This window comes from Hyalella azteca, unplaced genomic scaffold (assembly GCF_000764305.2).
Source record: "Hyalella azteca isolate HAZT.00-mixed unplaced genomic scaffold, Hazt_2.0.2 contig14641, whole genome shotgun sequence".
Classification (NCBI taxonomy): domain Eukaryota; kingdom Metazoa; phylum Arthropoda; class Malacostraca; order Amphipoda; family Hyalellidae; genus Hyalella; species Hyalella azteca.
In genome coordinates, this window is record NW_025944519.1 from 377469 (window position 1) to 394836 (window position 17368).

The 17368-nt window shown below is 37.9% G+C and overlaps 1 protein-coding gene across 1 annotated transcript; it reads left to right on the forward strand.

Moving 5' to 3' along the window:
* Nucleotides 1-5202: 5202 nt before the first annotated feature.
* Nucleotides 5203-7545, forward strand: LOC108668307. Its single transcript, XM_018155497.2, has 2 exons — nucleotides 5203-5695; nucleotides 6405-7545. The coding sequence occupies exons 1-2, from the start codon at nucleotides 5413-5415 to the stop codon at nucleotides 6734-6736; spliced, it is 615 nt and encodes a 204-aa protein (XP_018010986.1). The 5' UTR covers nucleotides 5203-5412; the 3' UTR covers nucleotides 6737-7545.
* Nucleotides 7546-17368: the final 9823 nt, after the last annotated feature.

Consider the following 17368-nt stretch of genomic DNA (forward strand, 5'->3'; position numbering starts at 1 on the left):
AATTCAAGAATTTTTGTGTGCAAAAATTCTGAAAATTGACATCAAGTATCACACTCACACTCATGTAGTATGCATGCATATTCGAGAGAGTTGGCCATGAAACGTGCGTATTCAATGTCAATGTCATCCTCGCAGCACAGCTGGCGGCGCCGAAGACGTTCTAGTAGCTGCTATATATATAGAACGTTCCCCGAAGCAAGCAGAGGCGCAGGCTTGAGTCAAATCATGCAACGATTCATGTTTTATTATTATATTTACGATCATAATTACTTAGCTCACGCGATTGCCAAGTCGTAAGAAAATGTTTGGACAATTCAACAGTATATCTCCGAAATGATGGACGAACAGCTAAAATTATACGTTGAAACGTTTGGCAATAACCCGTGCCACAAACTATATCACTTGCAGCGCTGGTGTGGATACTGACTTATCTAATCACTAATCAAGTGATAACTGCTTCGTACAGCTCATATTGGATATAATATTTGGTTGGTGATCTTCATGCAGCTGCGTTTCAAAAACTATAAAAAATCAAACAGTTTACAGCTCTGTACTTAACATGCATTCCAAGAAAATTTCGTGGCATATATCGAGGTCGTAGAGCCGCAGTGGCTTTTTATTCGAAAGAGTCCAGTGGTCTCCAACCCATGGTCCGCGGCCCGGTACTGGGCCGTGGACCAAATCGTACTGGGCCTCTCCGCCTGCTAAAAATCAAAATATTTTTTTAACAAATCGTCGATTATATATCTTAAAATAATTATTCCGTTCCGTTAAAACTATGTTCGAGACTACAACTCTGGCGGTGTTTTGGATCAAAGTTATGGCGGAGTACCCTGAGATTGCGGAGTATCCTGATTAAAATCCCTATTGCCGTTTCCTTCCCCCTATCTGTGTGAAGCGGGGTTTTCTGCAGTGACAGCAACCAAAACAAAACAATGAAACAAACTTGACATCAGCAAGACACTTAATTCGGGTGTCACTATATCTCCTATTGTCCTCAGATGGAACAGATCTCGTTACAGATCTCGTTGTCCCCAGATCTCGTTGCAAGAAATCAAGCTCAGCTGGTTCTCATTGATTTGGCATTCAGTTAAAATATTATATCTAATTATATTCTATTATAATATTTGAATAAAAAAATGTATATATTATACAAGATTTTTTGCATATGTCCCACCCGAAACTATTATTTTTTCTTATATTTTCAATTTAAAAAATGTTCATAATATGCTAGATTTTTTGTAATATTTGTACAATGACATGATATAGAACTAGAATAAAATTCAAACGAAATAAAAATCTTCAACTTTCCTGTTCAGCCTTAAAAAATAAAGAAAATCCAAAAAATGATCGGAAATGAATTGAAAATAAATTATCTGAAACGTCTGGAAATCCTTCAATGAAATCCTTCATTGTTAGTATATATCATTTCTTGATTTTTCCCATAAACCTTGTATTTTCTGTTCTCTTTACTAGTTTTGTTTGTCAATATAACTTATGTACCGCAATTATAATTTTTAGCGCATTTTCTCATTTATGGAAAAAATGCACTATTGTGTTCGCCATGTCCGTCCGTCCGTCTGTCCGTCCGTCCGTCCGTGGCCTCAAGTTTTCGTCGACGAGAAAATGCGCTCTCTGTCACTCACTGCTGTGAGTACTGAGTTATATTTTTTATTCATTTTTTTATAAAAAATATTTTATTTTATTATGAATAATTATTTTTAGCGAATTTTTCCTCCCCAAGCACAGGAACATTGTTCTTTTTGATGAGGAAACACAATTTATAATTTTATGTTTTTCTTTATTTTTAATACACTTTTCTTTTTCGTTTATTTTTAATTTCTATATTTCTCTGTAAAATAATATTTCATTATTAAATAATAAGATTTAAAAATCCACATACAAAAAATTATCAAACGCTGACCGGTCCGCGGCTGACAAAGGACAAAACTGCTTGACAGATGACAAACCTTTGTCAAGCAGTTTGCTAATAATTCAATTTGATGAATGGCTCTCATTCATTTGAATCACTTTTCAAATTCTAAGCCTTTAGAGTCTCTATAGTGTAAGCCTCCTTGCTTGAAAATTTTGCATGCGTGATTTTCTTGATGATCGCTAAGGTGTCTCTGTCTCACACTTAGGAATTGACTGTAATGCAATGAGTTTCATGGTGAATGATGATCTTCACAAATTTTTTAGTTCAATTATTCAATGAATAGTACAGATAGGAGTCATAGATTTAGGCTTACATGGATGAACTTCATCTCGGCAAACGCTTCATTATATGAGAATAATTTCAACAGCTGCATCAGACGGTACAGGCAAAAAGACTTTAAATGGAAGGTCCAAAGTCCAGAGGACGAGTTGTCGAACTCGCACGGCAACTCTCGAAATCTCCCCAGTGCAAGAACTGTGAGTCTGTTCTGTACAGACTAAAACATACAAAAAGACAGACTAAAAACACATATAAAAAGTTCAAAAGAATGTGCTAGACTCGGTGATGTCACAATACAATGGAGAGGGAGGAAACATTCAAGAGTAAAGCAGCAACCAGCGGGGGAGCCGCCCACAGTTGCTATGCAACACGGACATAAGTTTGAACTCTGGCAGCATGACCTAGGCAGCATTTATATAAATTTTTGTAACCGAGATCATTGACAGCGAAGATCTTCACTCTTTCTTAAGTATTTTCACCCTAACTGTTACTTCCGGGAGCTCTCTGCCATATGACTCCAAGCCCAAGTGGAAGGCAAACTCCATACCAAATCTCTTTTTTTTTGCGTATATCATGTGTAAATTGAGGAAATCAAGGTGTAACCAAAATGTTAGACTGGATGATTTACATATTTAAGCCGTGTGAAGCCGTGGGCGTTACTGGTGTCTTAAGGAAATAATTTGCTGAATTGATATACATGAATCCCACGATAAACACTTTTATAGCAAGGTGACTAATGAATAAAAATTTTACTCACCCTCTGGCAATAAGCAACCATCGCGGGATGTGTTGAAAGAGCGTTGGCAGACGTCCATGGCTATACAGACGTTTGATGAAACTCGGTATTTCCGTTTGTTCATTTAGTGAGTTTATCACATGGAGAAGAAGCGCAGGGAAGAATAGACGCTGCGATGAAGAGTGAGCCGTCGAAACTGGTTTTACAGAGGCATCTATTAAGTTGGTTCTCTGTCGATCTGCTGTGAAACTATCAAAAGCAATATTTCTTGAGCATGACGCAGGTTTTGAACTTGATTCCTGAACACATTCGATTCAGTACCCAAATGTTGAACTCTCTATGCGCGTGTTTTTTCTTTTGCTTCGCGTGTTGCGGGAAAAAAGGTTTGACATGATATTATTTACATTTTACTGCTAGCTGATAGCTTGCAGCTGCCTCTCGGCGTTATCATTAGAATATACATGTGCACGTCCATGGTCACGGCCACACCTGATATGGCAAACAAAATATCATGTAACACAAAATTACACCATCTCGTGGCAGGCATATCTAGTTCACATTGCGATTCCCTTGAATCTCCAAAGTTTAAGAATTTATATACAAACATTTGCAAAGTTCAACGACTTTTTAGTTACGATGTGTAACGTGCGAAGAATATTCTTTTAAAAAATTTAATAATAATTGGCATGGAACCAAGTTTTAGTGCATGTTCAATATGGTCGGTTGTGAGCACTGAGCTCATCACGACTCCTATGTTTATGTTGACGGTGGCCTACGATGTGCGTAGTGAAGAACAAGCGACCTTGAGAGGAGCTATCAATAGGCGGCCTTGAAGATGGCGGGGGGATGGTGCTAAGAGACGCTACAACGCACAGAAAAGGTTTTCAAATAAACGCTTACGTGATGTTACCACGCTTGTAGAGCAGGCAACAAGTTTCAGTGCAAATGTCCTTGTAGGGTCAAATTGATGTAAAGTCGCCACACATGTTTGTCCGTCCCACACAGGCGTGTCCTATGATGCCACGCAAATGTGGATAACAACCAAATATGCCACTCAAGGCTCAGTGAATATCACCCACACTACTGTACTGCATGAAACTGAAAACATTATACCTACAAGAATTTTCATTCAGGACCTCGAAAATTAACAACGCAACAGAAATGAAAGTCATTAAACGTTTTAGCTCGTTATTAAATCGGCCAGAGCATACTTAATTGTTTTCCTATAAAATGTTAGTGGCAAACATAGAATAACATTTTACTGGCGTATATCACACGTATATCACACTGCGTATATCTCACCTTCACGGGTGAAAAAGAGAAAAAAAAATTCTAATTCTCAAATAAATTTCGCTGTTTAACAAAGATGCAGAAAATAAATTATTATGGACTGTAGTACCATAAATTTAGACAGTATCCAAACAGAGTAAAATTAGGCGCATGAACATTTAACAAAAGCATTTATAATTAAATGAGTATTTGAGTTACTGATGCTTGCTTCGGTCGTCTGCTGATCACAGCACCTTAATTGACAGCCTATATGGCATTGACGTTGCATGTGCATCCCGCGCACGCATGACGCGCTCGCACGACGACGCTGCCGCTATACAAAGTTGCATTTATGTGATGGTTTTCTGAGGAATTAGAGATAGAGTTTATTATTATTATCCACGATAGTAAGGTATTTTATTAATATTTATACCATTACGTAGATTAAAGAGACATTTCACGGTTATCTGGTTAAAAATGTTTTTTTTTCATATAGTAGACATGCAGTTTTCTGTGGTCATGAAGCCAAACTCATTCCAATGCTAAAAATTTATTCCATTTCATAGGCTAAAATTTATTTAATTTCAAGTTATTTTAAGGTTAAATTTCTGTTTTGGATATGCTGCACAAACAGTTCCCACTAGACTTGTCAATTACTATATTCAGATTGTGCCTTATGCGAGGTAAATTTCGATGATTTCGCTAAGAGAACCCGTTTTGTCAAACTCATGAGTTAGTCAGCGCACTCGTTATAACCTGTTATGTCAGGCTCACCATAAAGACCTTGATTTCTTCATAACACCCAATGGCTAAGCTCTTGAGCATTGCGTAGTTGAGGTGTGTCTACGTTCTAGCCAATCACAGACTTTAGGCTTACGAACAACATCGGACGTAAGCGGCACCCGTTTGCTGCAGCATGGAAGGAGGGGCAGGGGCTGATGAGGCTATATAAAGAACTGCCAGGGATCAGCACTGCCAGTGCAGCACTTGCGGTGCGGTGTGGTTGTTGTGAGTTTGCTCAGTCATCAAGCTTTTATCAATTGTTGAATTTATTCGACTGACAATTTAATTAAAAACTTATAAACGATTGATTCATCAGTCTACGCTTTAATCTGATTCTATTTTCGATATTTGCAGCTGATAACCTAATTGCATAATTTAACATTTTTTGGAAACCTTAGACAAGCTGAAAATGGTTACCGAAATGTTACCCATGTACAGCTCTTCGTTCTCCGAGTCCAGCTTTTCATCATTTAGAAATAATGGCAGCCCCACTTTGGGCCGCATCCGGAGAGGCTCTAACCGTACGATGTCATGTTCATATTCTGATCTCTTTGAAACCGTGGAAATTCGTGGCAATGCCACCTTATGTTTCGACGAAGACGGAACTCGCTTCCAAGGCGTCATTGTCGCCGACGATAGAAGTCTTTATTCCATCCAAGGCAAGAAATCTCCAAGAAGAAACGGCGGCCAGGGTAAGGCTTGAAATTCTGTAGGAATAAAGTGCAATGTATTTTAAGACAAACAGTCGCGTATACATAGCATTCACCCTTGATAAACGCTACTCTCCACCTAGATTTTCACTGATTCAATTAAATCAGAAAATACAACTTATGAATTTTTATCCATTCCTGCTGCCTTGTAATCATTAATCATTCCATTTCAACGCATCAACAGTATTTCTTGCCTTCGCTTGTCACCGTTTATGACCTGAATTAACGAGTTTAACAATCAAATTCAATTGCATTACGATATTGAAGAATTTGCTCCCATTTTGGCATGCAATTATCTGGGCAAATGCACTCAGCTAGACTTACGTAAGCGCCTAAGTCGGCTCTGGCTACAACAGCATTAAGTTAGCTCTTGGCATGCGCCGCAAGCGTGATGCGAGCTCTCTTATTTGTATAGTCGACAACCTCCTTCTAATGTATGCAATTTTTTCCTATATAACTCTTTACTTTGTTATGAATTCAAGGACGGTTTGGTATATTTCATCTGTGGACCATGTTAAATAATTTATTATAATCACACCTCATCTTAAAAAAATTATAATACATTTTTCAATAGAACCCTTTGTTAAGAGTTTTTTACGGTAATGGCCTTAAACAAGGGTTGGTTGAATATCTATAATATAGTACAACACTTTTTTGCAATGAGAATACTCATTCTTATTTTTCCTTCCAGTGGCAAACTCTTGCAATTGCAACGAATCCTTCAACGAGGATTACCCTGAGGAGCAAGTCCTGCCCGTCTCGTTTGACATTCGCATCAAGGACCACGACAACCCCCAGGAATACCAACTACGCAGAGTGCACGGCACCAACGGCCAAATCTGCAAGTTTTCGTGCGACAAAATAAGCTTTACTTCGCAAGAGGTCTACCGAGGACATAAAGCAGACATGGTTGCTCAAGAATGTCTGGGCCACAAAATTCATGGCAGCAAGTCGCAGGTGTACATTGGGCCGTTTTGGGCATCCGTTCAAACCCGAGAAGAACCTAGGCACTGGGTTCTTTAAAATTTCTCGGTTAAAAACTGTTTCGATTCCTCAATCTTGTATCGAGTTGAATTTTGTACCCAAAGATCTCATTTTGTTGTTTACCACAGTGTATAATCAATGTATGCCATTACACATCATTTTTTCACACCTCATTGTTAACTATAAATGCCTTCATTGAGTTGTTGTTAATTCTAGTCCGACCGTTCGATTGAGATTCATTCCTAGGCTAAGACACTAACTTTTAAGTAGAACGGTTGCGAGATACGGTGAGATGTTCATTGTTTTGTTACACATAATTAATAGCCTTCGTTTTTCTTACCAAAATTTTGTTGAATTAATTAGATTATAGGAGTTGAAGTTAGGACTATGTAGAATTAAGATAATTTTGATCCTGAACGACTTACAATACAAATGACCGCGAGGAATCCCTTCAACGACTCACGATTTGCTAGTCGCCGATCGTCGTGACTCAGAACGTTTCCCCGATCACCCCGTGACTCAGAACGTTTGCTCGATCACCTCGTAACTCAGAACGTTTACCCGATCACCTCGTGACTCACAGAACGTTTGCTCAATCACCTCGTGACTAAGAACATTTGTCAAAATAATTTGTGTTCAACAAATGATTGAAGGCCTACAGCGCAAACTAAAATCTCGAGCTGCAGTTATGATGGTGTCGGATATCTCCTGCTCGCCATCTTGTTCGATGATCTGCGGATTTTACTTCATGAACGAGTATTATGTGTCACCGTGTACTTTAATTCATCAGTCATTGCGTATCCTGGCATGATTGACTATATTTATTTTATAAATAAAATAAATTTTTATTGTTTATTCATTTTCCAAATTTCAACACAACCCGACTACATCAAGATGAACCTTAAATTAAAAGTTTTGCTAAGTGACTTATTTAAACATAGATAAGTTTATAAATTGCATAAAAGGAAGAATAGAACGGTAACGGATGAGGACGTGGTATGGGGTTCTGAACATTTCTTGAGTCTTTTGAAATTGCTGCATTTGGTAACACCTGCTAAATTAAAAATGTTAGAACGGAATCAGAAAGTTATTCAGCGTCTGAAAATTGTTTAATCGAAAAAACTTGAAATTTGCTAAATGACAATTATAGTATGCAGAAAATGAAACTTTTCAAGAGTAAAATCGTTCTAGAACGTTTTTCTCAGTCCAGATCTTAGGCTGCAAAGAAAATTTGCATATTGTAGACGCCTAAGGAAACTGAAAAAAATATAGGAGTGATACGGTTGGAGTATCGTGAAGCTTGCGGCCGTTTCTTTTTCATCAAAACAGAATGGTACCCGATATAATTAATTATATGATGATATAGTTAAATGATTTGACACTCAAAATTTACGATTGAGAATATGAAAAATGTATTCCGGAAATTGGACTTACAACCATTAAATACTGACCTAAATTATGGATTTTAAATTAGATCAAACCACACTGAACTTCTTTCTCTTTGCAGCGTATCGTGGCCGTCAGCTTAAATCTGAGTGATTCATAATTATTCTCAGGAACACATGAGGGAGAATTTGTACACTAAATTATTAAGTACTACACTGTAATTGAAATAAATTTCATGTAGAAGACGAAAATAAGCAGACATGCCAGTACAGCAACGTGATGAACGACATCGTTGCATGCACGGACATGCGTATGGGCAACTAACAATAGAGGCCGCTAAAAAATGTTTTTTGAAAATAATTTAATAAAATGCATTGTCTAATAATTAGATCTATTTTAAACCTCAAAATATCTCCTCTTATTCTGAACCGTAACCGAATTTATACACAACATTTAGTTTCATTTTAAATGTTTTCAAAGGTAACTTACTTAATTTGAGTGTTGACTTACTTAAGTTAACAATCAAACTGGCGCTCAACTCAATTAAATTAACTACCATATTCTAAATAACAACCATAATCTTACAGCGATTATCAATGCTATCAACTATGTAAATTTGAGCTTCCATTCTCTCAAATTAATTTCAAGGTAATTTTTTCTATCAGAGAAATGTGTCTTATCAATCTATCAGGATGCTTTTCAAAGTTGTCACGCTGGCTGATTTTCATGTACAAATAAGTTATCGTCAGTTGTGCATGATCAAACACGACTGAAGAGTGACATGCAACTACACGATTCAAACTTTTCTTGTGTCACTTTCTCCACTATAGAATAAGAACTGATATTGAATCAGGAAAATATTAACCATTTGGAAAATTTAAATGTTTTTATGGTCAACGAGAAGTTAAGTATTAAGAATAATACGTACCCTAACTTATACGATTAAAATTAAACATGAGTATAGATAAAATATTTCGAGCTTGTTCATTAACCTGTTGAATAATTTGACGTTGAATATTAAATTTTATTTGAATCGTAATCTGAATTATCAAAGATTGAAACCGATTTGCACGTTAATCAAAATATATTATCCTTTGTGTCAAAGCATCACTGCATGCCAGCACCAGAGCGCAGCGAAAATTTTATTTTAATGCATTCTTTATGATTGACCGTGAAGTGACCGTAACTATATATTTGATTATTTTTTTCACGAAGTCCTAAAATAAATCTTAGTCTGCTAAATGAATTCCTTTCTGTAGTAAGTAATGAGCGCTCTAATATAATTGAATTTGATTCACCTAAGATACGGATACCTAGTCTAACGATCGTATTTATTGCGCCTGTCATGAACAATTGTATTGCTCTTAACTAAACCTACAGAGAGGAAAATGTTTGCCCAACTAAATGGCTCTCTGTCCACAAATGAAAATTCCCCTCCCAGCCTTTCATTTTGCTGAGGTTAAGATCTTCCCACTTTTATCCTACTTTTTCATTTTTTTATATATCCCTTTTTTATCCCACTATTCTATTCTATAGCATTGTTAATCTTCAAACGGCCATATTAGACATCAATCTTCGCTCTCATACTTCATTGCAATAAATTGCGTATTCTAATTAAAAAATCACGAATAAATGACGGAATTGGTATAAAATCCATCGGACATTGCCCAGTGAAAAAATCATCACAAAGTTAATTACAGAAGAAATGTTTCTCTGTAAAAATCTATCTTCATTTCTCTTTTTCGCAGTCGCTCCGCTGCCTGTAAAGGTGCCTGTAAAGGTGGCGCGCAGTAAGTTGCTGATTTGGGAATGAAATAAAAAAATTATGATCATTAGAAAAATTTATTTGATATTTGAATTATACTGAACAGGAATGAAATTTATAAATTACATGGTTTTAAATAGTATATCTGGCAAATGTCGACCTTCGCTTTCCACACACTGATGTTGCATACGTTTACGAAGTTTTCATGAACTCTAACAAGCATGTCCCCTGGTATTCTGCCAATTTCAGCTTCAATATTGTTCCTTAGGTCTTCCAAGGTGTTGGGGCGGTTGATATACACCTTGGACATAAAGTAACCACAAAGGAGAAAATCGCATGGGGCTAAATCTGGTGAGCGTGCTGGCCAGGTCACATCACCCCTCATAGAGATAAGCCGTCCAGGAAACATTTGCCTCAAACAATTCATTGTAACCCTCGCTGTGTGTGTAGTGGCACCATCCTGTTAGAACCATGTATCCTCTAATTCCAGAATCCGGTGAAGAGAACGTCTTGAAATGCCAGGAGCAAATAATTGCTTCCGAGCAGAGCGTTTCGGAGATTGCAGTAATGCTGCTCTAACTCTCTCGATGTTTTGAGGTGTTATAATCCTTTTCTCAAGTCCTCTTCGTAGACATGACCACAGATTCTCAATATCTCAGTTGTTTCAAAGCTTATTGCTGGTCGCAAACACGTACTCAACTCCCTGCGCCACATTCAGCGTTCTTAACAGCCCGGCCATCATGACGATTTTGACAAGAACTGTTGCTGTTTGCTGCTGGGATCGAACACACAACTCACTGCTCCAAGTTTGGTGCTCTGAACTTTTACCAACTCGACCATCCTGCAGTACTCGAGCCACTGGCGCTGGAGGCCACTATATATAGTGTCGGAAATGGCTATACGACCACCAATTTTTTCTGAATATTTTTTCTTGTATAAAAGATACTGGATTCTAATTATACGAGGCTAAACTACGTTTAAAAATGGTTCCAACGCTACACAAAAAAAATTAATTTTTTAAATATATAAGAAGAAATGATTAAATTTAGAAAAACTTAGGTGGAAATGGTTATTATAAGACCAAAATCGGCTTTTCTTCATTTTAGTATCTTATTGTAATTTTTTCACATTAAAAAGTACAGGAACTTAAAGAATATCCTGATTTTCGCCATTTAGGGTACTACTGGTGTACTTCTGGTGTAGTTCAGTGTTCTCATTTATATTTTTCGAAGTAAAAAAGGTGCCAATGGGAACTGCAGGACTCATAGAGGCCAAGAAGGCGCAGATTTTGGTCTTTGCGGAATGTAGTAGAAGCCAACGGGACATTGCAAAGGAAATAAAACGCTCAAAAACCATTGTACAAACATTTTTTGCTAATCCGGACGGCAACGCGGATCATAAATGTACCCTGGACCAACCCCAAAATTAATCGACTGGGACCTCTACTTCTATAAAATTGGCCCCTGGAGTTAATCCGTCAGATATTGCATGACTCGAAGAAATTCAAGTACATGACGCAGAAAAATGTCCCTATGCTTAAACAAAAACATATTAATAACCTACTTAAACTGGCTGATAAAAAATGTGCTTATCGGTGAGGGATTATCTTCAGTGATGAAAAAAAGTCCAATCTTGATAGTCCATATGGATGACAATGATATTGGCACCACCTGGGCAGTGAGCCAGAATTCTTTTCCAAGCCGCAATCTGGTGTTGGTTCGGTTATGGTTTCGGAGGCGTTCAGCCGAAAGGGAAAATGTACTCCAGCTATTTTACAAGGGAGACAAGATTCCGAGGCATACAAGCACAAGCTAATTCACCATCTTCTCCCGTCTGCCGATGAGAAACATGAGGGAACATATGTTTTACATCAAGACATTGCTTCGATTCTCACCTCGAAGTCAGCAAACATGTGGTTCCAAGAGCAGAATATTACTCTGTTGCCGTGGCCAGAGCTTAGTCCTGACCTCAACCCCATTGAAAATCTATGGCGCATCATGGCGAGAGATGTTTACCAAAATGAGCGCCAGTTCCAATCTGTGAGTGACCTGATCACGGCTACCCTTAGTTCCTGATCTAAAATTCCTGGCATGAATCGGGATTACTTGGTAAATCGCATGGAGAGAAGTTGCATTGAGGTAATTAAGGAGAAAGGAGGTGAGATTGCCTATTGAAACGAGTGTATGGGATCCAGAAACGGAAAAACCTTTCTTGGTCTTATAACCATTTCCACCTGGGTTTTTAAATTTCATCATTTTTCCTTGTATATTGAAAAATTATTTTTTTTTCGTACAGCGTTGGAACCGTTTTTAAATGTAATTAGAATCCAATATTTTTTTATGCGAGAAAAAACCGAGTGGTCGTATAGCGATTTCCGCCACTGTAGTTGTATCTGCATGGCTAGCACTAACCGCCTCTACAGTACTTATCGGGTTATTGCTGGTGTATATAGGTGATGACAAGCTATTTCAGGGTCGCGGTACCAAGTAAAGGCATCCTCATTGGCTGAGAATGAAAACAGCTAAGCTTTATGTTTCATTGTTTCATTCCCCACTGTTTAATTCTGTTTTTGGCCTTTGCCGACCGATTGGAAAGAAGATCAAGTAACACCATTGTTCAACAATTATTACTAAGTACTCACTGCAGTGAGTGACAGACAGCGCATTTTCTCGTAAACGAAAACGTATAATATGATCTCACGGACAGACGGACGGACAGACGGACATGACGAACACAATAGCGCCTTTTTTCCATCAAATAGAAAATGCGCTAAAAAGGTAACAAAAGTAGCCCCGGTAACTATCTCCCAGTCAGTGTGGCAAGTGTTATTCGTAAGGTAATGGAATCTGTTGCGAGGGATAGGATTGTCGTTCATTTGACTGTGCACCATCTGCTATCAGATTGTCAACATGGTTTTATTGCCGGTAGATCTTGCACCACTAGCCTCTTGTCTACATTGAACGATTGGACTCGCCTGTTGGACGAAAGGGAGCCAGTGGATGCAGTGTACTCGAAAAGACTTAGAAGTCACTCTCGAAAAGATCCGGTCAAATGACAAGTTTTTAGATCTCCTGTGAACAAGTCACAAAAAGTACAAGAAACGGCGACAGGCCACATCAGGCCTAATCTTCAGCGCCAACATCACTGTTATGTTATGTTATGTTATGTTATGTTATGTTATGTTATGTTATGTTATGTTATGTTATGTTATGTTATGTCCACTAACTACTGGATGGCAAATTGAGCTCCTATAAAAAACGAGAAGGTTAAAATGTGAAAAAATTATCAACACAGTATTATTAGCACTAAAACTGTGAATTTCATTTCGTCATTATTGGTTACGAATTGAGGGGGGGAAAGCGTGCTGAACTGGCGCCGGGATGGCGAGCGCACTTCTGTCCTACGTACAGGTCTTCAGGAGTAACTAGCGTTAGGCCTTATGATTGCTGATTAGGGTTTAAACACAAATATAGCTGGAAAAATCCAGATATAAACTAAAATGAGTTGGCAAATTTCGAAAATAGCAGACTAATCAAAAGAGAGAAATTGCTCGTGACTATCCTTTTCTTGGTAATCAAGAACTTTCTTTTCCGTTTTCCGCTTTTTGTTTCAGCAATATTTTTACCCGGATTTATCAAGTGAGGACACGGCCCACTTTTTCATTCTGTTTGGGTCAGTAACATAAATTTTGTAACTATACCTGCAATCTGCAAACAAGAAAATTCTACTTAAAATTTGTTGTGACAATGACTGAGGGAGCAAAAAGTACTGTATTGATCATTTGATGGTGGATATTTTAGACTTCTAGGAATCTAGTTGAGGTAAGGAGTAAGACTAAGGAATAGTGATAGGTACGGTACCTAGCACTTGCTAAAACAGTAAAACAAACATGCTGTCGCTGATAGACTCTAAATACTGATAGCATTAGTGAGAGTGTGAGACAGTGACAGACTGCTTGAGTTGATTGAGTTGTGAGTGTCTGAGTGAACTTGGTGGACTGAGTGCCGAGTGGACTGTGAAGTGAAGTGTTACCACTCAGGCTCTCAGCCAAAGTTCTGAAGTTTCTGATAGAAGCCAATTACAAATGAGACAAAAATGTTTATGGGGTAAATGCACCATATTCCAACATTGTGGGTAATTCCAACAGTGGCAGTGACTGCCACTGTTCCACTGTGTGGAACATGGTGCCAAACTGCCAATCCATAGGTTATTCAAAAGAACCTGTTCTTATGTCATTTTGAACCAATCAAGACTTCTTTATGGACCAATCGTAAAACACACCTTCACCGGCAAAAGCTTTCACACTTCTGAAGAAGGTGAGCTGACAGCTACACTGGCCGTGGGGCGTGGGTGGACCTAATTTGAATTTGAATGCATGCATCGATTCAAAATCCTATAGACTGTGATAGACATGGTGGCAGGGAATTATTGTGAGTACTTATTGGTCCACCGCCGTGCGTCGGTCTTAACCCTTTGCAAGGCCCCATGCCCTTGGCCCTTGGGCCCCTCTTGCTAGTTGTAATGGTCTAAACTCAACAGTTCGACCCCTGGCCCCATCCCCATGGTCTCATCACAACTCCCTTTAGAAATATGTGGAGTTTCGAAATTGATAGTAATAAATCAATAAATATTTGAACTGGGAAATTCCTTAGTTACTTACATTGGTTCCACAATGATATCAATGACGTAAAAAATTACAATGACATCGGTTAAGCCTCACTGCCTCAGAGCTGTCTCTTATACACATCTAGATGTGTATAAGAGACAGGTGCGCGGCAGCGCGACGTAGAATTGATGGCCGGGATTGCGCGAACACGTGCGCGAAGATAATCAATTTTCATTACATTGCGCCAACTGTGCACAGCAGTAGCTTAAAAAAAGTGAAAATGCGCAGGAAAATTCACCAAAAACATACATCATCCTGAGTGTGGGCAAAGCAGAGATTTTTTAGAATCAGTTCATTTTAAATTTCCTCATTTATTCAAGATCTAAACCAATTTCTTATGTATGATGATGCTGGTATCCGGACCATGATACTTTACTGGTCTACTTATAGGACTCAAAAATGAACTTGAGGGAGAGTCTAAAAAACTCTCTGCTTTGCCACTATGCATGATACTTTACTGGTCTACTTATAGGACTCAAAAATGAACTTGAGGGAGAGTCTAAAAAAACTCTCTGCTTTGTCACTATGGTCACTATACTTAGCAAATTGGAAAGCAGGACCCAAAAATCTGGAACGTCCAGCACACTTCTACTTTCAGTCCATCATCATCACTGATGAGTCTCTGCAAGATGCCACAGCTGTTTCATTGAAAAAACAGCGCTTGCATCATCACAGTAACAAGAATCCAATCAAAGCTTGAACGCGTCCAACCGCCAACGTAACAGTCACAAGAATCCAATCAACGCTTGAACGCATCCAACGTACTGTCACAGGGATCCAATAATTGCTAGAACGTGTGCAACGTCACAGCCACTGGAATTCAATCAGCAATAGAAAACTAGAAGGGACCACCTCAAATGCACACAATGTTAATGCACTGATGCTAACTTAATGCATAATGCTACAATTCTTATTTCAAGAGCCGCCAGAGCGTAATACAATAGTGTAGTTATGTCATTATTGATGGAAATCGCAAAGAATAACATTTTTGCTATGTACACTTGCTCACAAATACATGAAAAACTGCCTATGATTCAATCGACAAATACAAAACTGACCACTGATGCAATAAGCTGAGACATGGAAACACCTACTGTTACGATCAGGATTACCAACTTAACGAAAAACATAAACAAAGAAGGTAGCAGGCCGCAGGGACACCAACCATCAATATACTCATTTGAAAAAAAAAATGATAGATACAAATTCTTCTATATTATGAATTTATCAGTAACTGGCATTCAACAGAATGGTTTAATAACCTTCATAAATCGTAAATGTTATACATGCAGAATCAATCGTGTGCAACAGCCAAAGTGGCGGGAACGATGGATAGTGTTTACCATTTACTTGTTAGTTCTTGTTAAGCAATCGGTGTGTGAGGTAACTGAATTAACTGCAGATAAAGCTCCCAAACTTGGAGACAATAATTGAGTGAAAACTTTACTTGATATATTGTGAGCCTTCTAAAGTTTTAATAATGAAGAAATCACAAGGTTCACAGAATCTAAAGGTTTGAATGCTAAATTTTTGACTTTCAAGTACTCTATTGACTATTGAGTCTAGTCAGTCAACTGTGAAGTGTCATGTTGTTTGTTGTGCATTGCCTTTTCTTCGAGAAGTTTCTCCAACTGCCGATGAGTTTCTCCTCAATTTGAAAGCTGAGGTAACGAATAGGTGCCATAAATGTTTTTTTATATATAATTTGAAACTATTATGTTGGGAGTAAATAGTATTTCCTTCTGTAGATCCATCCCTCTTGCTCATCTGTGAGTGACGCGCGCAATTAACATTCTTGCATGGGACCTACTCTGTGTTGCCTGACTTAATGTTCATTCGATCATAGCTACCGTAACCGAAGCCAATTTCTGACGGCCTGCAAACCTGTTTCTAGTTGCCTGGAACGTTTATTTTTAAGGCGGAACGCTTTTTTTATGTGAACCACGAATTTTAGAATTCCAGCCTGTCCAACACTTCTCAACTTATTCCTTTATATTAAGCTTTGTCTTACTTCCACGCATGCGTAGATGGTTGAAATAGCAACGTCATACTATTGCTCACCACATTCCTGCAAAACACTAGGTCTGGCAGAAAAATCTTGAGATCTTCAGAGTGAAAGTCCAAGTAAACTAGTGAGAACATCGAAACACCTGTCAAAGATGATAGTTGACCTTGCTCTACCAAATAGTGATAAACTGTTTGTGTAGAAAGAATATTATGGTTTGAGACTTTTGAATAGTAAGTCTGTGAATATATTAGGACTTGTATTTGCTGATTTTAAATGGTTTATAAATTAATAGGGTAAATGCGGTATATTCCAACACTTTAGGGACGTAGCAAAATATGAATGGCTATAAAAAATACAGCAATCCCTTGATTAATGCGGTTAATAAATCCCCGAGTTTTACTGTGTTAAGCAAAATCGCGCTAATCAAACTTATGAATATATGGGAATAATTATAATGAATCCTCAAAAATAGCAAAGTTACATAATAATTTTTTTCCACTAAAATTCATCATAATTTTTTTCTAAATAATAGGGGAAATAAATAAAAGAAATGCGAATGAATTAACATTTATTTTTTACTGAAAAACGAATCCAATTTCAATTGCACAGTAGTATTAGATTTCTTTCTCTCCTTAGATTTAGATTTCTTCCCTTTTTGTCCATAATTATGACAGTAATTTATCAAGGAAAATTATGTAGTTTGATAAAAATGAGCAGTAGATATGGCAGCGATCTTGACCAGTTGAAGGCTAATGAGTAACTAGAGCACCAGCATGGCGCACTTACCGGCGAACGTTGCCGAACTCGACCATTCGAGTTATGAACGAGACAAGGCGCGGTTAAACC

What these genes read in the sequence shown, in the direction of transcription:
- LOC108668307 (XM_018155497.2), top strand. Translation starts at nt 5,413, where the DNA reads ATGGTTACCGAAATGTTACCCATGTACAGCTCTTCGTTCTCCGAGTCC. An exon ending in AAGAAGAAACGGCGGCCAGG is followed by an intron (nt 5,696 to 6,404) that starts GTAAGGCTTGAA and finishes TTTTCCTTCCAG; the next exon opens with TGGCAAACTCTTGCAATTGC.